The sequence below is a fragment of the Babylonia areolata genome, chromosome 15, assembly GCF_041734735.1.
Source record: "Babylonia areolata isolate BAREFJ2019XMU chromosome 15, ASM4173473v1, whole genome shotgun sequence".
Taxonomy (NCBI): domain Eukaryota; kingdom Metazoa; phylum Mollusca; class Gastropoda; order Neogastropoda; family Buccinidae; genus Babylonia; species Babylonia areolata.
In genome coordinates, this window is record NC_134890.1 from 32,947,970 (window position 1) to 32,962,969 (window position 15,000).

The following is a 15,000-nucleotide window of genomic DNA, read 5'->3' on the forward strand; positions in this document are numbered from 1 at the left end:
TGGCAGATGTGGTGTAGCGTATATGGTTTTGTCCGAACGCAGTGACGCCTCTTTGAGCTACTGACACTGAAACTCCGTTACACGACCAGCATCGACTTGCCGATGACTCTGTCGTGGTTCATGCATGCTGGGTATTTTCGTGTCTCCATAACCCACCGAACACAGACATGGGTTACAGGATCTTTAACGTGCGTATTTGATCTTCTGCATGCGTATACACATGAAGGGGGTTCAGGTACAAGCAGGTCTGCACATATGTTGAGCTGGGAGATCGGAAAAATCTCCACCCTTTACCCACCAGGCGCCGTCACCGTGATTCGAACCCCGGACCCTCAGATTGAAAGTCCAACGCTTTGACCACTCGGCTATTGCGCCCTTCACCAGGTTCATCCAAGTGTGTTGGTTGTGTGTCAAAGCCTGGGTCTCTGCGAATGGTTTTCCAGTCCATTCTGTGATGTTATCAGTCCATCGCTTTTTTCTCTTTCTTTCATTGTCATAAGCAATATACTAGAAAGAGACTTTTATAGGTGCTTGAATTCTTCTCTAATTTTCTGAAAGAAGAAAAGTAGACAGAAAGTGAGTGTTAAAGGCACTGTTTGTTTAGTTTTTAAAGAGCATTTTTCGTAGATTATTTTTTTTTTACTATTAAGAACTCAGACATACACATGCTTTTCCTTCACTCACTGCCAACCAAACTCCGTGATCAAAGAATCGTACACCCTTGACAAGGGCGGTAACTATTATGCCTTTAGTATGTTTCTTTTTCATGGGTTAACTCCCGTGGTACATGTGTTGTTGCAACCTTTGTGGAAAAAAATAAACAAAATAATTATATTTCTGTTGATGACCAAGATCAGTTTCATCGTCATCCGTGCTGTGAATGGTTTTTTATCGGAAACTTCTTCTTTTTCTTCTTCATCCTTTTCGTTCGTGGGCTGCAACTCCCATGTTCACTCGTACACGTGCACGAGTGGGATTTTACATGTATGACCGTTTTTACCGCCACCATGAAGGCAGCCATACTCCGGTTCGGGGGTTTATCAGAAGTATCAGTATCAGTATCAGTAGCTCAAGGAGGCGTCACTGCGTTCGGTCAAATCCATATACGCTACACCACATCTGCCAAGCAGATGCCTAACCAGCAGCGTAACCCAACGCGCTTAGTCAGGCCTTGAGAAAAAAAAGAGTAAAAATAACGACCCCCCCCCCCCCCCCCCAAAAAAAAAAAAAAAAAAAAAAATCACAACAAAACCAACCCCAAGAAAGAAAGAAAAAAAAAATAAAAAGAAAGAAAGAAAGAAAGAAAGAAAGAAAGAAAGAAAAACAACAACAAACAAACAAAAAAACGAAAAAACAACAACTACTACTACTACTACTATTTAAAAGGCGCAAAATCTTGATTAAGTCAACTCTAGGCGCGCGCGCGCGCACACACACACACACACACACACAAAGAAAAAGAAGGTAAATAAGCAAATAAATGTAAAACATGCAGACACACGTTCACACATAAACGCACACGCACACGCATAGCAGATATGCAACAAACATGCAGTTTCACAGATATGAAAGCACGATTCAAATACGTTTATCAGAAACGACTCTGAATACATGTTGGTCGTTACTGATGCTGAAAACGGTCCTACTTTCGTTTTGTGTGTGTGTGTGTGTGTGTGTGTGTGTGTGTGTGTGTGTGTGTGTGTGTGTGTGTGATGTCCACTGGAATCATTGACTAGGCTGGCGTCTTCGCTCACACACCTAGGGGCTTTGCTGGTAGAGTTCTGAGTCCGGAGTTCCGATATTCTCTTTCTTGCTGTGTCTTGGCCTCACTCTCTCTCTCTCTCACACACACAGAGGCGCGCGCGCACACGCATGCACGCACACACGCACGCACGCACACATACACACACACACCATAAACGCAAACAAAGCACACACCATACCGCACACACACACACACACACAACTGCAACAATAGTGTTTATTACCCAGACCCAATAACGAAGCTTCAAAAAGCACATAACAACAAGCTATGTGATACACACATAACAATATGGATATGCAAATCACCAGATGTGTAGCTCTGATTATATGCAAAAATTACATCATGATGATATGGGGTTAATGTTTGCGTGCAGTCCGCACAAATTTAACTGAAAAGGTTGTGTATGTCAGTGTATATATGCTCGTAGCAGGATTGCATTGTATTGTATTGCTCTTTTGGTGTGTGTGTGTGTGTGTGTGTGTGTGTGTGTGTGTGTGTGTGAGAGAGAGAGAGAGAGAGAGAGAGAGAGAGTTTTTCCCAGTTATGCAAATATGATGAAAGCAATGCACTGACACAGAGCACGATTGAGGAAGGAAGGAACATTAAAGAATATAGAAAGGAAGGAAGAAAGAAGGATATGCTGAAAGAAGAAAAGGGGGATATGCTAGACAGGTGTCACTGTATACCATCACACAGAAGGTACAGAATACCCGAGAGAGATATGTCAAACAGGTGTCACTGTATACCATCACACAGAAGGTACAAAATACCCGAGAGAGATATGTCAAACAGGTGTCACTGTATACCATCACACAGAAGGTACGAAATACCGCGAGAGAGATATGTCAAACAGGTGTCACTGTATACCATCACACAGAAGGTACAAAATACCCGAGAGAGATATGTCAAACAGGTGTCATTGTATACCATCACACAGAAGGTACGAAATACCCGAGAGAGATATGTCAAACAGGTGTCATTGTATACCATCACACAGAAGGTACGAAATACCCGAGAGAGATATGTCAAACAGGTGTCATTGTATACCATCACACAGAAGGTACAAAATACCCGAGAGATATATGTCAAACAGGTGTCATTGTATATCATCACACAGAAGGTACAAAATACCCGAGAGAGATATGTCAAACAGGTGTCACTGTATACCATCACACAGAAGGTACAAAATACCCGAGAGATATATGTCAAACAGGTGTCACTGTATACCATCACACAGAAGGTACAGAATACCCGAGAGAGATATGTCAAACAGGTGTCACTGTATACCATCACACAGAAGGTACAAAATACCCGAGAGAGATATGTTGGACAGGTGTCACTAGAGAGATATGTTAGACAGGTGTCACTGTAGAGAGATATGTTAGACAGGTGTCACTGTATACCATCACACAGAACGTGCAGAATACGGAAAGGGATATATGTTAGACAGGTGTCAATGTATACCATCACACAGAACATGCAGAATACCGGAGAGAGATATGTTAGACAGGTGTCACTGTATACCATCACACAGAACATGCAGAATACGGGAGAGAGATATGTTAGACAGGTGTCACTGTAGAGAGATATTTTAGACAGGTGTCGCTGTATACCATCACACAGAACGTGCAGAATACCGGAGAGAGATATGTTAGACAGGTGTCACTGTAGAGAGATATGTTAGACAGGTGTCACTGTAGAGAGATATGTTAGACAGGTGTCACTGTAGAGAGATATTTTAGACAGGTGTCGCTGTATACCATCACACAGAACGTGCAGAATACCGGAGAGAGATATGTTAGACAGGTGTCACTGTAGAGAGATATGTTAGACAGGTGTCACTGTAGAGAGATATGTTAGACAGGTGTCACTGTAGAGAGATATGTTAGACAGGTGTCACTGTATACCATCACACAGAACGTGCAGAATACCGGAAAGGGATATATGTTAGACAGGTGTCAATGTATACCATCACACAGAACATGCAGAATACCGGAAAGGGATATATGTTAGACAGGTGTCAATGTATACCATCACACAGAACATGCAGAATACCGGAAAGGGATATATGTTAGACAGGTGTCAATGTATACCATCACACAGAACATGCAGAATACCGGAAAGGGATATATGTTAGACAGGTGTCAATGTATACCATCACACAGAACATGCAGAATACCGGAAAGGGATATATGTTAGACAGGTGTCAATGTAGAGAGATATGTTAGACAGGTTTTACTGTATACCATCACACAGAACGTGCAGATTACCGGAGAGCGATATGTTAGACAGGTGTCAATGTAGAGAGATATGTTAGACAGGTGTCACTGTAGAGAGATATGTTAGACAGGTGTCAATGTAGAGAGATATGTTAGACAGGTGTCACTGTAGAGAGATATGTTAGACGGGTTTTACTGTATACCATCACACAGAACGTGCAGAATACCGGAGAGAGATATGTTAGACAGGTGTCACTGTAGAGAGATATGTTAGACAGGTGTCACTGTAGAGAGATATGTTAGACAGGTGTCACTGTAGAGAGATATGTTAGACAGGTGTCACTGTAGAGAGATATGTTAGACAGGTGTCACTGTAGAGAGATATGTTAGACAGGTGTCACTGTATACCATCACACAGAACGTGAAGATCACCGGACAGCGATCAGAACTGACTGTGTCAGACAGAAAGGGAGGATCAGCCAGGTCCGACAAGAAGAATGGAGAAAGTAAAAAATAATGACAACAGCAGCAGCAGCAGCAGCAGCAACAAAATCCCCGAGTGGTTCCTGCAAAAAGCTCCAGACTTGAACAAAGTGCGTCGTTCTAACGGGTGGGTGGGTTAGCGGTGTTGATGTTTTCTGTTCACTTGGAACAGACAGCACAGGTCACCAGCTTGTTGTTCTCGTAAGGCGGACAGGCCAGCGACCCACACTGGGTCTGAACGTAGTACAGGAGGCGTCCTTCCTCGTTGTTCTGACTGCCGATCTCGCTTTCCATCTTGTCGTCCACGCAGATGAACTGGGTGGCCCCGTGGTGGGCGTGGTACCCGGCCATGAGTCGCCCCGCGTACTGCAAGGTCCACCCTGAAGAGCACCCATCCGCGCCGGGAACCATGATGGTCGTAGGCTCAGGGGATCTGCAGACGGCGCACAGAGGATTCTTGTTCTGGTGCGAGTCGGAAGTCTCGTACTCTCCCCCGTACAGGAGGGCGTAGCTGACGCCAGCCTTCGTCTCCAGCAGCCTGGGGGACAGAGAAAGACAGAGCGGGTTGGACGCCGCCCCGGCGTGGTCATACCAGGACCCGCCTAGCAATCCCGAGTACACGAGCTCCGAGGTGCCGGCGCACGAGGAGCTGCCCCAGCGCACGAAGGTGGAGCCACGCGCAGCCTGGATGGCTTGGTTCTGCTGCGCGTCCGAGGTCTTCAGGGCCTGCACCTCCGCCGTCAGCTGCTCCGTCCGCTGGGCGATGTGGTCCACCACCACCCCCAGGGGGCCTCCGTCGTCGGCGCGTGGTGTCTGCACGTGCAGGGAGGGGTCAGCACGTGGAGACTGCACGTGCAGGGAGGGGTCCTGGTCCTGCTGCACACCCTGGAGGGGCCCGGAGAGGCTCGTGTGGAAAGGATCGGGATCGTTGAGGTGACGGGCAGGATTACGATCCCCAAACTGTGGAGGATTGGAGGAGTGCGTCCCTTCCGCAGACAGAGACTGGGCGGGTGTGAGGAGGCCTCGCAGCCCCTCCAGCTCTTGCCTCATCTCCTCCCTGTCTCTCTGCACACGGAGCACCGCTGCCTGCAGGGCGCGGAGGTTCTGGGTCAGCGCGTGCACCTCGCGATGACACTGGGCCTTGAGGTCGGCCAGTCCCCCCTCCACCTCCTCCAGACGCGTCAGGAGCCTGGGGTCTGCGGAGTCCGGAGACTCTGGGGCCGGGGACTGCAGGCCCGCTGTGGCCGCCGCAAGGGTCGTGAAGACCCATATCCACACGACCTTCCTGAAGACCATCGTGAGCTGCGCTGGTTCAGTGCAAGGGAAGAGCTGTCGTGTTCACTAAACCTGAGGGAGAATAATTATACTGCTTCAGTGCAAATGACGAGCTGCCGTTCCCGCCTGTTCAGTAGTGGACCTGGTAGGATAGAAACCTGCGCTGATGTGTTACGCGACACGGTCTTTATATACAGGCCCTGATATGATGATCTGTGACGATAAGGATTGTTTGGCCCGGATCTCAGCAGTGGGGCTGAAGAGATAAGGCATGTCACAGAGACGAGGTCTCCTTATTTTTCTGTCTTTCGTTCTTCCCGCTGTCCCCCACCCCCTTTCTCTCTTTTCCGTCCCTCCACCCCCACACCCCCTTTCTCTCTATTTCGTGAATGTTGTTTAATATTGTATTAAATAATTTTGGTTGACTTGTGATGTCGGTTTATTGTGTCATGTCATTTTTCTTGATATATTTTCTCGCATGACCCCCTTCAGTACGGTGCTTTGGGCTTTATCTGAATAAAAGATCGTTATCGTTCTCTCTCTGACACTGAAGAGATACGACATGTTAGACTTATTTTTACCACTTTTTCTCTCCCCTCTCTCCAGTCACCCAGGGAAACCAACCCAGTACAAAGCGAGATTAACCACTGTCAAAATTCTGAAGAGGAAAGTCCACTTTGTCATGGAAATGATGTTACCTTGTTAATAGGCAACATATTCGCGCATGCGTGTGTGTGAATGTCAATGAGAGCGTGTGTGAGTGTGAATGAGTGTTTGTATTTGTATTTCTTTTTATCACAACAGATTTCTCTGTGTGAAATTCGGGCTGCTCTCTCCCCAGGGAGAGCGCATCGCTGTACAACAGCGCCACCCATTTTTTTGTTATTTTTTTTTTCCTGCGTGCAGTTTTGTTTTTCCTATCGAAGTGGATTTTTCTACAGAATTTTGCCAGGAACAACCCTTTTGTTACCGTGGGTTCTTTTACGTGCGCTAGGTGCATGCTGCACACGGGACCTCAGTTTATCGTATCATCCGAATGACTAGTGTCCAGACCACCACTCAAGGCCTGTAGGAGGGGAAGAAAATATCGGCGGCTGAGCAGTGAATCGAACCAGCGCGCTCAGATTCTCTTGCTTCCTAGGTGGACGCGTTACCTGTAGGCCATCACTCTACATGAGAGAGAGAGAGAGAGAGAGAGAGAGAGAGAGAGAGAGAGAGAGGAATGGGGGTAGGGGTGGTGATTATGTGCATTTGCGAAATGTGTATAAGGTTATTTCTGGACAAAAATGTGAAAATTAAAGACTTTCTAATAATGTCCAAGAATCTGCGTCTGCTTAGCTGATGTGGTGTAGCGCATGTGGATTCATCCGAACGTAGTGACGCCTCCTTGAGCAACTGAACTGAACAAAAAGCAAGAAGCCATTCTTGAATCCACGCACGTGACACACAGCACTGTCTGCAGAAAGTGGATCTCTACAGACTGGGAGCAACACAGACTGGCACAGAGAGACACAGGCTGATGATGCTGGCAAAATCAGGAATGGACAGATTCAAGCATGGAAGTTTTCAGTTTCAGTTTCAGTAGCTCAAGGAGGCGTCACTGCGTTCGGACAAATCCATATACGCTACACCACATCTGCCAAGCAGATGCCTGACCAGCAAGGAAACGAAACGAAAAACGGATTTTTTTAAATTTTGTTTATTCAACCCGGGCTTTGAGACAAGCAAATGTGCTTTTTGTTTTACACCCAGTTCTGTCGTGTTAATAAACTTAAAAAAAAAAGAAAAGAAAAAATGTATATAAGGGGAAAAAATGAATGAAAGGGGAGAAGGGAAATGAAAAAAAACACAAAACAAAAAAACAACCCCCCCAAAAAACCCCAAAAACACACACACACAATACAGGAGAAAAAACAATACGGAACATTAAACACCACAAGATACCAATGAAAGACTCGACGTACGGCAAACAAAACTCTCTACCTCCCCTTTCCCCATCTCTCTCTCTCTCCCTACCCAGACAGGAATATTTGATATTGTTTAACTCTCTCCATACGAACGGCGAAAGAGACGACGTTAACAGCGTTTCACCCCAATTACCATCGTCAAAATATTGCAAGAGGAAGCCTCTTATACTGAAGAGGTGAATGTTGACAAAGATACCACAATTCTGACGACGGAAGCTAAAGGTTGGGTCATTCAGACACCCACTGGACATCCGAGGGTTCTGTGTAGAGGAGAAGAGAGGACTGGCCGTACTGAGTGAGTTAACCTGGACGAAAGGGGGAAAAATGCTGGGTGTCTTTAGTAAAAAATACTTTTAGATTTGAGTTTGGATATGTCCGGCTGCAACAAGGCGTTGGTTGTAACGTGGTCGAAGATGAAAACCATTTTATATACAATTGTGTCCTTTACAATAACCTGCGGCAAAAACATCTGAACTCTGAAGGTCAATCGTATGATCACTTGCTGAAGAATGGTTCTCTGTACAGTATTCGTAAACTCTGCGTTTATATATTTAATGCCCTGAAGATACGACAGAAATTCTGTGAGAACAATGATGAAAGTTATAATTTACAACGCACAAGAAGCACTTTTGTTCTACAGGTTTAAGTTAGTATGTATTTTACATTCTGTTGTCGCTGCGTGATCACCATACTGTGTACTTTTGACCTCTTTCTAAGGGCCGGCGGCCTGGAGATTGAAGTTTGTTCTTGTTCTCCCTCCCTCCCCTTTCCCCATCTCTCTTTCTCGATATCAGACACACATACATGCGCGCACGCATATACAGGAACGCAATTATTGTGTTGAAACAATCACTCACAGCAAAAACTAGGTGACGAGTCATACACGAGTAACAGTTTAACAAAGCGACCCGTCAGCACCGGAAAATCAGGTAATGGTGATCGTGCATGAAGGAAAATCAAGTGGCTCGCACAGTGGCTCAGTGGTAAAGCGTACGCTCTGGACGCGAAAGAATCTGAGCGCTCGAGATGGAATACCGCTCTGACCAGTACCTTCTCCCCACTCCATTAGACCTTGGCTGGTGCTGCCGGACACTGGTCACCGATTCAAATGAAAAGTTATATAAAGCCAGGTCTCGTGTGTAGCATGCACTTAGCGCACGTAAAGGAAGAGACAGAAAAAAAACCCTCACAAAAACATGGGTGGCGCTGTACTGTAGCGACGCGCACTTCCTGGGGGTAGAGCAGCCCGAATTTCACATGAAGAAAATCTGTTGTGACAAAGTGTAATGCAATGCAAAGCAAGGCCAGGCCAGGCCAGGCCAGGCCAAGGACAAGAGTAAGGTCAAAGACAAGCCAGTACAAGACAAGACAGACAGCACAGCACACACAACACACCAACACAACAACAGTCCACGTTGATTGTTGTCAAGTCATTTTAAGTGAGACATGGAAATCCGGACACTCGACCTTTATCTGCAGCAGACAAAATGTAATGCAATGCAAAGTAAGGCATGGCAAGACCAAGGCCAAGGCCAAGACAGCACAAGACAGCACAGCACAGCACAGCACAGCACAGCACACAAACAACAGTAGTCCACGATTGATAGGTGTCAAGTCAGCTCAAGTGAGCCAGGGAAGCCTCACACTCTGCCTCTATCTGCAGCAGGCAGCGCCTCATCTCCTCCGGACCTAGCGGCGCCATCAGTTTGTCCAGCCCCTCCCACAGCCGTTCCATCCCATCTCCGCCGCTTTCCCTACCCAATAGCGTCAGTTCGGAACCCGAGCGACAGACGCGCAGAATCCGGCGTAGAGCCCGCAACCTCCATTTCAGCAGACAGGGCAGAGGTACTTGTCCTGGGCCCGAGGGTCTGTCGAGGGCGCCCTCACTGATGTACGGCACACCTGGTGATTGATGACAAGAGAGAGAGAGAGAGAGGGGAGTGGGGGGAGGTCTTCAAGACTCACTCTCTCGTGTGTGGCAGCCACTTCGAATCAAATCATGTGTTATAGCCCAGCCCAGACCACTAAACGCCATATCAGGGCCGTGACAACTACTTAATTATTATTATTATCATCACCATCGTTATTATTATCACCATCATCATCATTATTAGTATTATCATCATTATGAGCAATAATGCCTAATCTTGAAAATAAGCCCTAGGCATTTACGAATAGAAAAGAAAAAAAATCACAAATCACAAATCTCTCTCTCTCTCTCTCACTCACACACACACACACACACACACACTTTTAAAGCCACTCCAAGTATCACATTACTTAAAAACTATTCCCAGTAGCATAGTTACGTACAGCCACTCCCAATACTTCAAACCAGTCCCATTATATCACAATACAATGCCTATGAAATTATATCACGATTCCAGAACACCATAAAAAAAACTAATCACGTACACATCACAACATAACTGTTACACACCTGCCCCGTCCTTTTCCATGTCGTCTACACTGACCCAGGGAAACACTGCCCTGAAGTCCTTCAGGAAGGACTGGAGTTCTTCAGGATCCATGTCACTCAGACCTTTCTCCTCCTCACTACTGATTCCCGGTTCGCTGTCAAGGTTTGGTGGTTGTTCGTGGAATTCTTTACGTTCCAACGTGATGCTGGGGTCTTTCGTGTTGTTGGGATCTCTGTGGAGGCAGTTCTGATCGTCTTCTTCGGGCGCCTCCCTCTCGTCTGGAACTGGTCTCCGGCGTGGCAGGTTCCCATCGCTCTGAGCATCGGCACCTTTACGTCTTGTCTTTGCTGCTGTCAAAGATCCACTGCTGTTTTCTTTTTTGCGATGGGTTTTTAAAGTTTCTGCGGCACGGCTGCCCGTGCCCCAGTGAAGTGCTGGGATGGGCTGGCGGTTTCTAGATGCTGGGGAAGGGCCAGGGTCGGCCAGGAGGCGGACGATGCTCTCCGTGATGTCGGTCACGAAGCGAACCCAGCAGGCGTTCAGGGAGCGGAACAGGGAGCCGCTCACCATCTCCTGCACCGACCCCTGGAGGACCTCCTCCGGGTTTCTGAGGTCAGGGGTCAGGAGGGTGTGGACGAGGCCGGGGGTCACGGTCAGGTCAGGGGTCAGGAGGGTGTGGGTCAGGTCAGAGGGCAGGGTCTGGTCAGGGGTCAAGGTCCGGTCAGAGGTCAGGGTCCGGTCAGGGGTCACAAGTGTGTGGGTCACGTCAGGGGTCAGGTCAGTCCGGTTTTGTGGGCGGGGATCCGCGTGCTGCTGGCTGCCTGTGGCGGTCTGTGTCTGCATGACCTCGGCCTGTACCTCTCCACTCTGACCACAGGTGTGGGAATGGTCCGCGCCTGGAAACATCACCATGAGAGCAGGGAATGTATTACTATTCGTTTTCTTCTGAAAATGTACCACCGTCGAGGTAGTGTTTTGATGATTCACCAGTCACAATTTAAGACTGTTTACACAGCGCACACGCACACAACACACACGCACACAGATGTATATATGTATGTATGTATGTACACACACACAAATAATGACGTCAGCTGCGAATGTTAGTCTAAGAACAGAATGTAGATTTCATAAGCAAAAACGCCGAAGAAATAAAAAATGGTTTGACAGACTGTTATCAACACAGGAGAGACATTAAATCAATTTTGAACGCGTTAAATAGGCAGCCATACAATCAGTCTTTACGTCAAAAATATTTTGCTAAACGCAAGATATACAACAGACTGGTAAAGCAAAAGAAACATTCATATAAAAATCTCTTAGTGAAAGAATTAAACGAGGCGCTCAATAAAGATCCAAAGTCAGCATGGAAAACAATTAGAACTTTACAGACAATGGGAGAACAGAACGTATGTAAACATCAATTAAATGTTTCAAAATGGATTTATCATTTAGAAAATTTAATTGGAAAAGACGTGGAAATAAATGACGAGCAAAAAACAAAAGTTCAAGATGAACTTGAAAACACTGAAATGTTAGATGATGGTACTACATTAAGTTTCAATAAAGAAATTACTGAAGAAGAAATACGAAAGGCATGCCTAAGTCAAAAAAAAAAAAAAAAATCGCCAGGTAGGGACGCAATAACAAATGAGATGATCAAAAGCAGTCTTCCGGTTCTGTTACCTGTCATGCAAAAGCTATATAATATAATATATACAACAGGTACATATCCAGACAATTGGAAAACTGGTATCAGTATCCCTTTATATAAAAGCGGCAACCCAATGAACCCAAATAACTATCGGGGGATTACACTGACTAATACATTAGGTAAAGTATTCTGTACAATCCTGAATACAAGAATGAATGAATATCTGGAGACTAACGACGTTTTGATCAAAGAACAAGCCGGATTTCGAAAAAACTATAGAACCACTGATCAAATCTTTGTTTTAAAAAAGCTAGTAGATGAGATAACAAAAAGAAGAAACAGTCGACTATATGGCTGTTTTGTAGATTTTCAAAAAGCGTTCGACAGTGTTTGGCATGATGCAATGATGCTGAAGCTACACCGGATAGGAATAAAAGGTAAATGTTTTAATATCATAAAAAATATGTATACGAACGCTAAAATCTACGCAAAATCACAAGATCATTTCAGCAGAGAATTTATTATTCGAAAAGGGGTACATCAGGGAAATACACTCAGCCCAACTCTATTCAATATTTTCATAAATGATATCACCACAGATATGACAGATATGAACTCCCCAACAATTCACAACACTTCATCTACTAGAATCCCATGTCTTTTATATGCAGATGATTTAGTTATCTTATCATTATCTAAAGACGGTTTGCAACAAAAGCTTAACATTTTACACTCTTACTGCAGTCAATGGGGCTTGCGTTTGAATAGAGAAAAGACAAAAGTAATCGTTTTTTTCAAAAACTGTCCCTAAAATACCCCTACATTTTAAATGTGGAGAGGACATAATTGAAACAGCAGAAGAATATAAATATCTAGGGGTTATATTTCATAGAAATGGCAACTTAAGTCGAGCACAAGGTCATCTTAAAAATCAAGCAAGTAAGGCTCTACATGTGCTACTCAGAACATTTCGTAATACAAATATGAATATAGATATCATGTGTCAGTTATATGATACTTTGATAACGCCTATTTCAACATATGGAGCAGAAGTTTGGTTCCCATATGATGTTACAGGAAATGTATCGTTTAATTATTCGAATTATTCAGTAATTGTCTTTTCAACAAATTCCCACATGAAAGACTTCATGTCAAGTTTTGTAAGCAGTTGCTTGGTGTACATAAAAGAGCAATGATTTTCCCCGTTTTAGGAGAATTAGGAAGATTTCCTATTAGCCTAAAAATAATATGTCAAGTTATTGGCTATTGGATACACATATTAGAGCTTCCTCAAAATTCACTTGTATACACAACATATAACTGCATGTATCGTCAAACAAATGAAACTGTTCAGTGGGTACTTTTCATAAGAAATGTATTAACTAGCACTGGATTAGATCATGTTTGGAAAAATCAGTTCACTTTTAGTGTTAAAAGATTAAAGCATGCTGTATCCAAGAAGCTTGAAAATGAATATATAAAATTTTGGAAACAGAAACATGACAGTTCATCTAAATTAGCATTTTACAAGAACGCTGTGACAAATTATAAAATTGAACCATATTTAAAGAATACAGCAAATACAAAACACAGGAAAGCACTGACCATGTTACGAATCAGCGCCCATGACTTACAAATCGAACAGGGAAGATATAAAAATACACCGAAAGAACAAAGACTGTGTGATACTTGTAACAGTTTAGAAGATGAGATTCACCTTTTAGACAATTGTGTAAAATACAATACTTAAAGACACAGATTCCTACTCGATATATGTCGTCCAAATGCAAAGCCTAGTGAATTGATCCTTCTAACAGAAATACAGCCAAGGCTGGCGAAATTTGTTCATGAATGTTTCTCTTCTTAATATGCTCATGTTTATGTTTCATTGTGTCTTATAAACTTTATGGTTTTATGACAATAAAAAGTATTCTATTCTATTCTATTCTATTCACACACACACACACATATATATATTTGAGAGATTGAGAGATTTATACTTACCTGTCTGTCTATACGTATCATAGTTCAGTATGACTTTGCGGTGAAATCATTGTGTGTATGGATGTTTTAGTATTCCACAACGTCTTCAAATTAAACCATCAGCCTAAAATCAATAATCGGTTTAATGGTTGTCTACGAGGCTGTAATGTTCCATCTCCTTTTGAAAAGTGTTTTTTTGCTTATCAACTTCACTGAACTTGACTTTGAGGGAAATAAAGTCAGAGATACATTGTGAAATTAGGAGAGGGTCAGAAATGGTATCTTTTGAAGTTAGGGAGGGGGTCAGAAAGGGTATCTTTTGAAGTTAGGGAGGGGGTCAGGAAGGGTATCTTTTGAAGTTAGGGAGGGGGTCAGGAAGGGTATCTTTTGAAGTTAGGGAGGGGGTCAGGAAGGGTATCTTTTGAAGTTAGGGAGGGGGTCAGGAAGGGTATCTTTTGAAGTTAGGGAGGGGGTCAGGAAGGGTATCTTTTGAAGTTAGGGAGGGGGTCAGGAAGGGTATCTTTTGAAGTTAGGGAGGGGGTCAGGAAGGGTATCTTTTCCCAATGTCCATTCTGTCCTTTTCTCTTCTGCTGGCTGTTTCAGACACCAGAGACACATGCCGTGCCAACTGTTACCACTCCTGCTACTACGACTACTTCTACTATTACTATCGACACAGGGTTACATTCCTTATTGCCTGAAAACTCTACTACTACTACCGCTACTACTACTACTACTACTACTACTACTACTGGCACACAGGCTTACCTTCCTTATTGCCTGAAAACTTCTAAACTTTTCGCGGAGAAGACCGTGAAAGTTAGCACTGCAGCAGTGCCCTGGATACGAGGAGAGCAAGTGTTACTATTACTGCTACTGCAACTACTACTATCGATACACTGGCCTATCTTCCGTTGGAAGGCCTTTCGTACAGAAGGCAGTGGAAGTCAGTGATATGATAATGCCCTGAGGAGCCAGTTGCATTGCTCGGACGGAAGAGACTAGTATGGTCGTAACCCGCTACTGACTGTAGTATGGAACTGACCAATGGCGTAGTTCGGTCAACGTAGGCATTTAGTCACGTGTAACTGTCAAAAAATTAGAACCTGTATCAGTATCAGTAGCTCAAGGAGGTGTCACTGCGTTCGATCAAATCCATATACGCTACACCACATCTGCCAAGCAGATGCCTGACCAGCAGCGTAACCCAACGCGCTTAGTCAGGCCTTGAGAA

The 15,000-nt window shown here is 44.5% G+C and overlaps 2 protein-coding genes across 2 annotated transcripts in view; both read right to left on the reverse strand.

The window, feature by feature from the left end:
• Window positions 1-4,263: 4,263 nt before the first annotated feature.
• On the reverse strand, window positions 4,264-5,878 carry LOC143290274 (uncharacterized). Its single transcript, XM_076599616.1, has one exon. The coding sequence runs from the start codon at window positions 5,761-5,763 to the stop codon at window positions 4,627-4,629; it is 1,137 nt and encodes a 378-aa protein (XP_076455731.1). The 5' UTR covers window positions 5,764-5,878; the 3' UTR covers window positions 4,264-4,626.
• A 3,292-nt stretch (window positions 5,879-9,170) lies between these two features.
• Window positions 9,171-15,000, reverse strand: part of LOC143290275 (uncharacterized) — a 7,092-nt gene continuing 1,262 nt past the window's right edge. The window contains exons 2-3 of the mRNA XM_076599617.1: window positions 10,150-11,025; window positions 9,171-9,611 (exon numbers count right to left, since the gene is read on the reverse strand). Coding sequence (XP_076455732.1) covers window positions 9,325-9,611; window positions 10,150-10,972 — 1,110 coding nt within the window. The 5' untranslated portion in view covers window positions 10,973-11,025 and the 3' untranslated portion in view covers window positions 9,171-9,324. The remainder of the gene's footprint in view (window positions 9,612-10,149; window positions 11,026-15,000) is intronic.

Bases quoted from the DNA above. Each gene is read 5' to 3' on its own strand.
- LOC143290274 (XM_076599616.1), bottom strand. From the start codon at position 5,763: ATGGTCTTCAGGAAGGTCGTGTGGATATGGGTCTTCACGACCCTTGCG.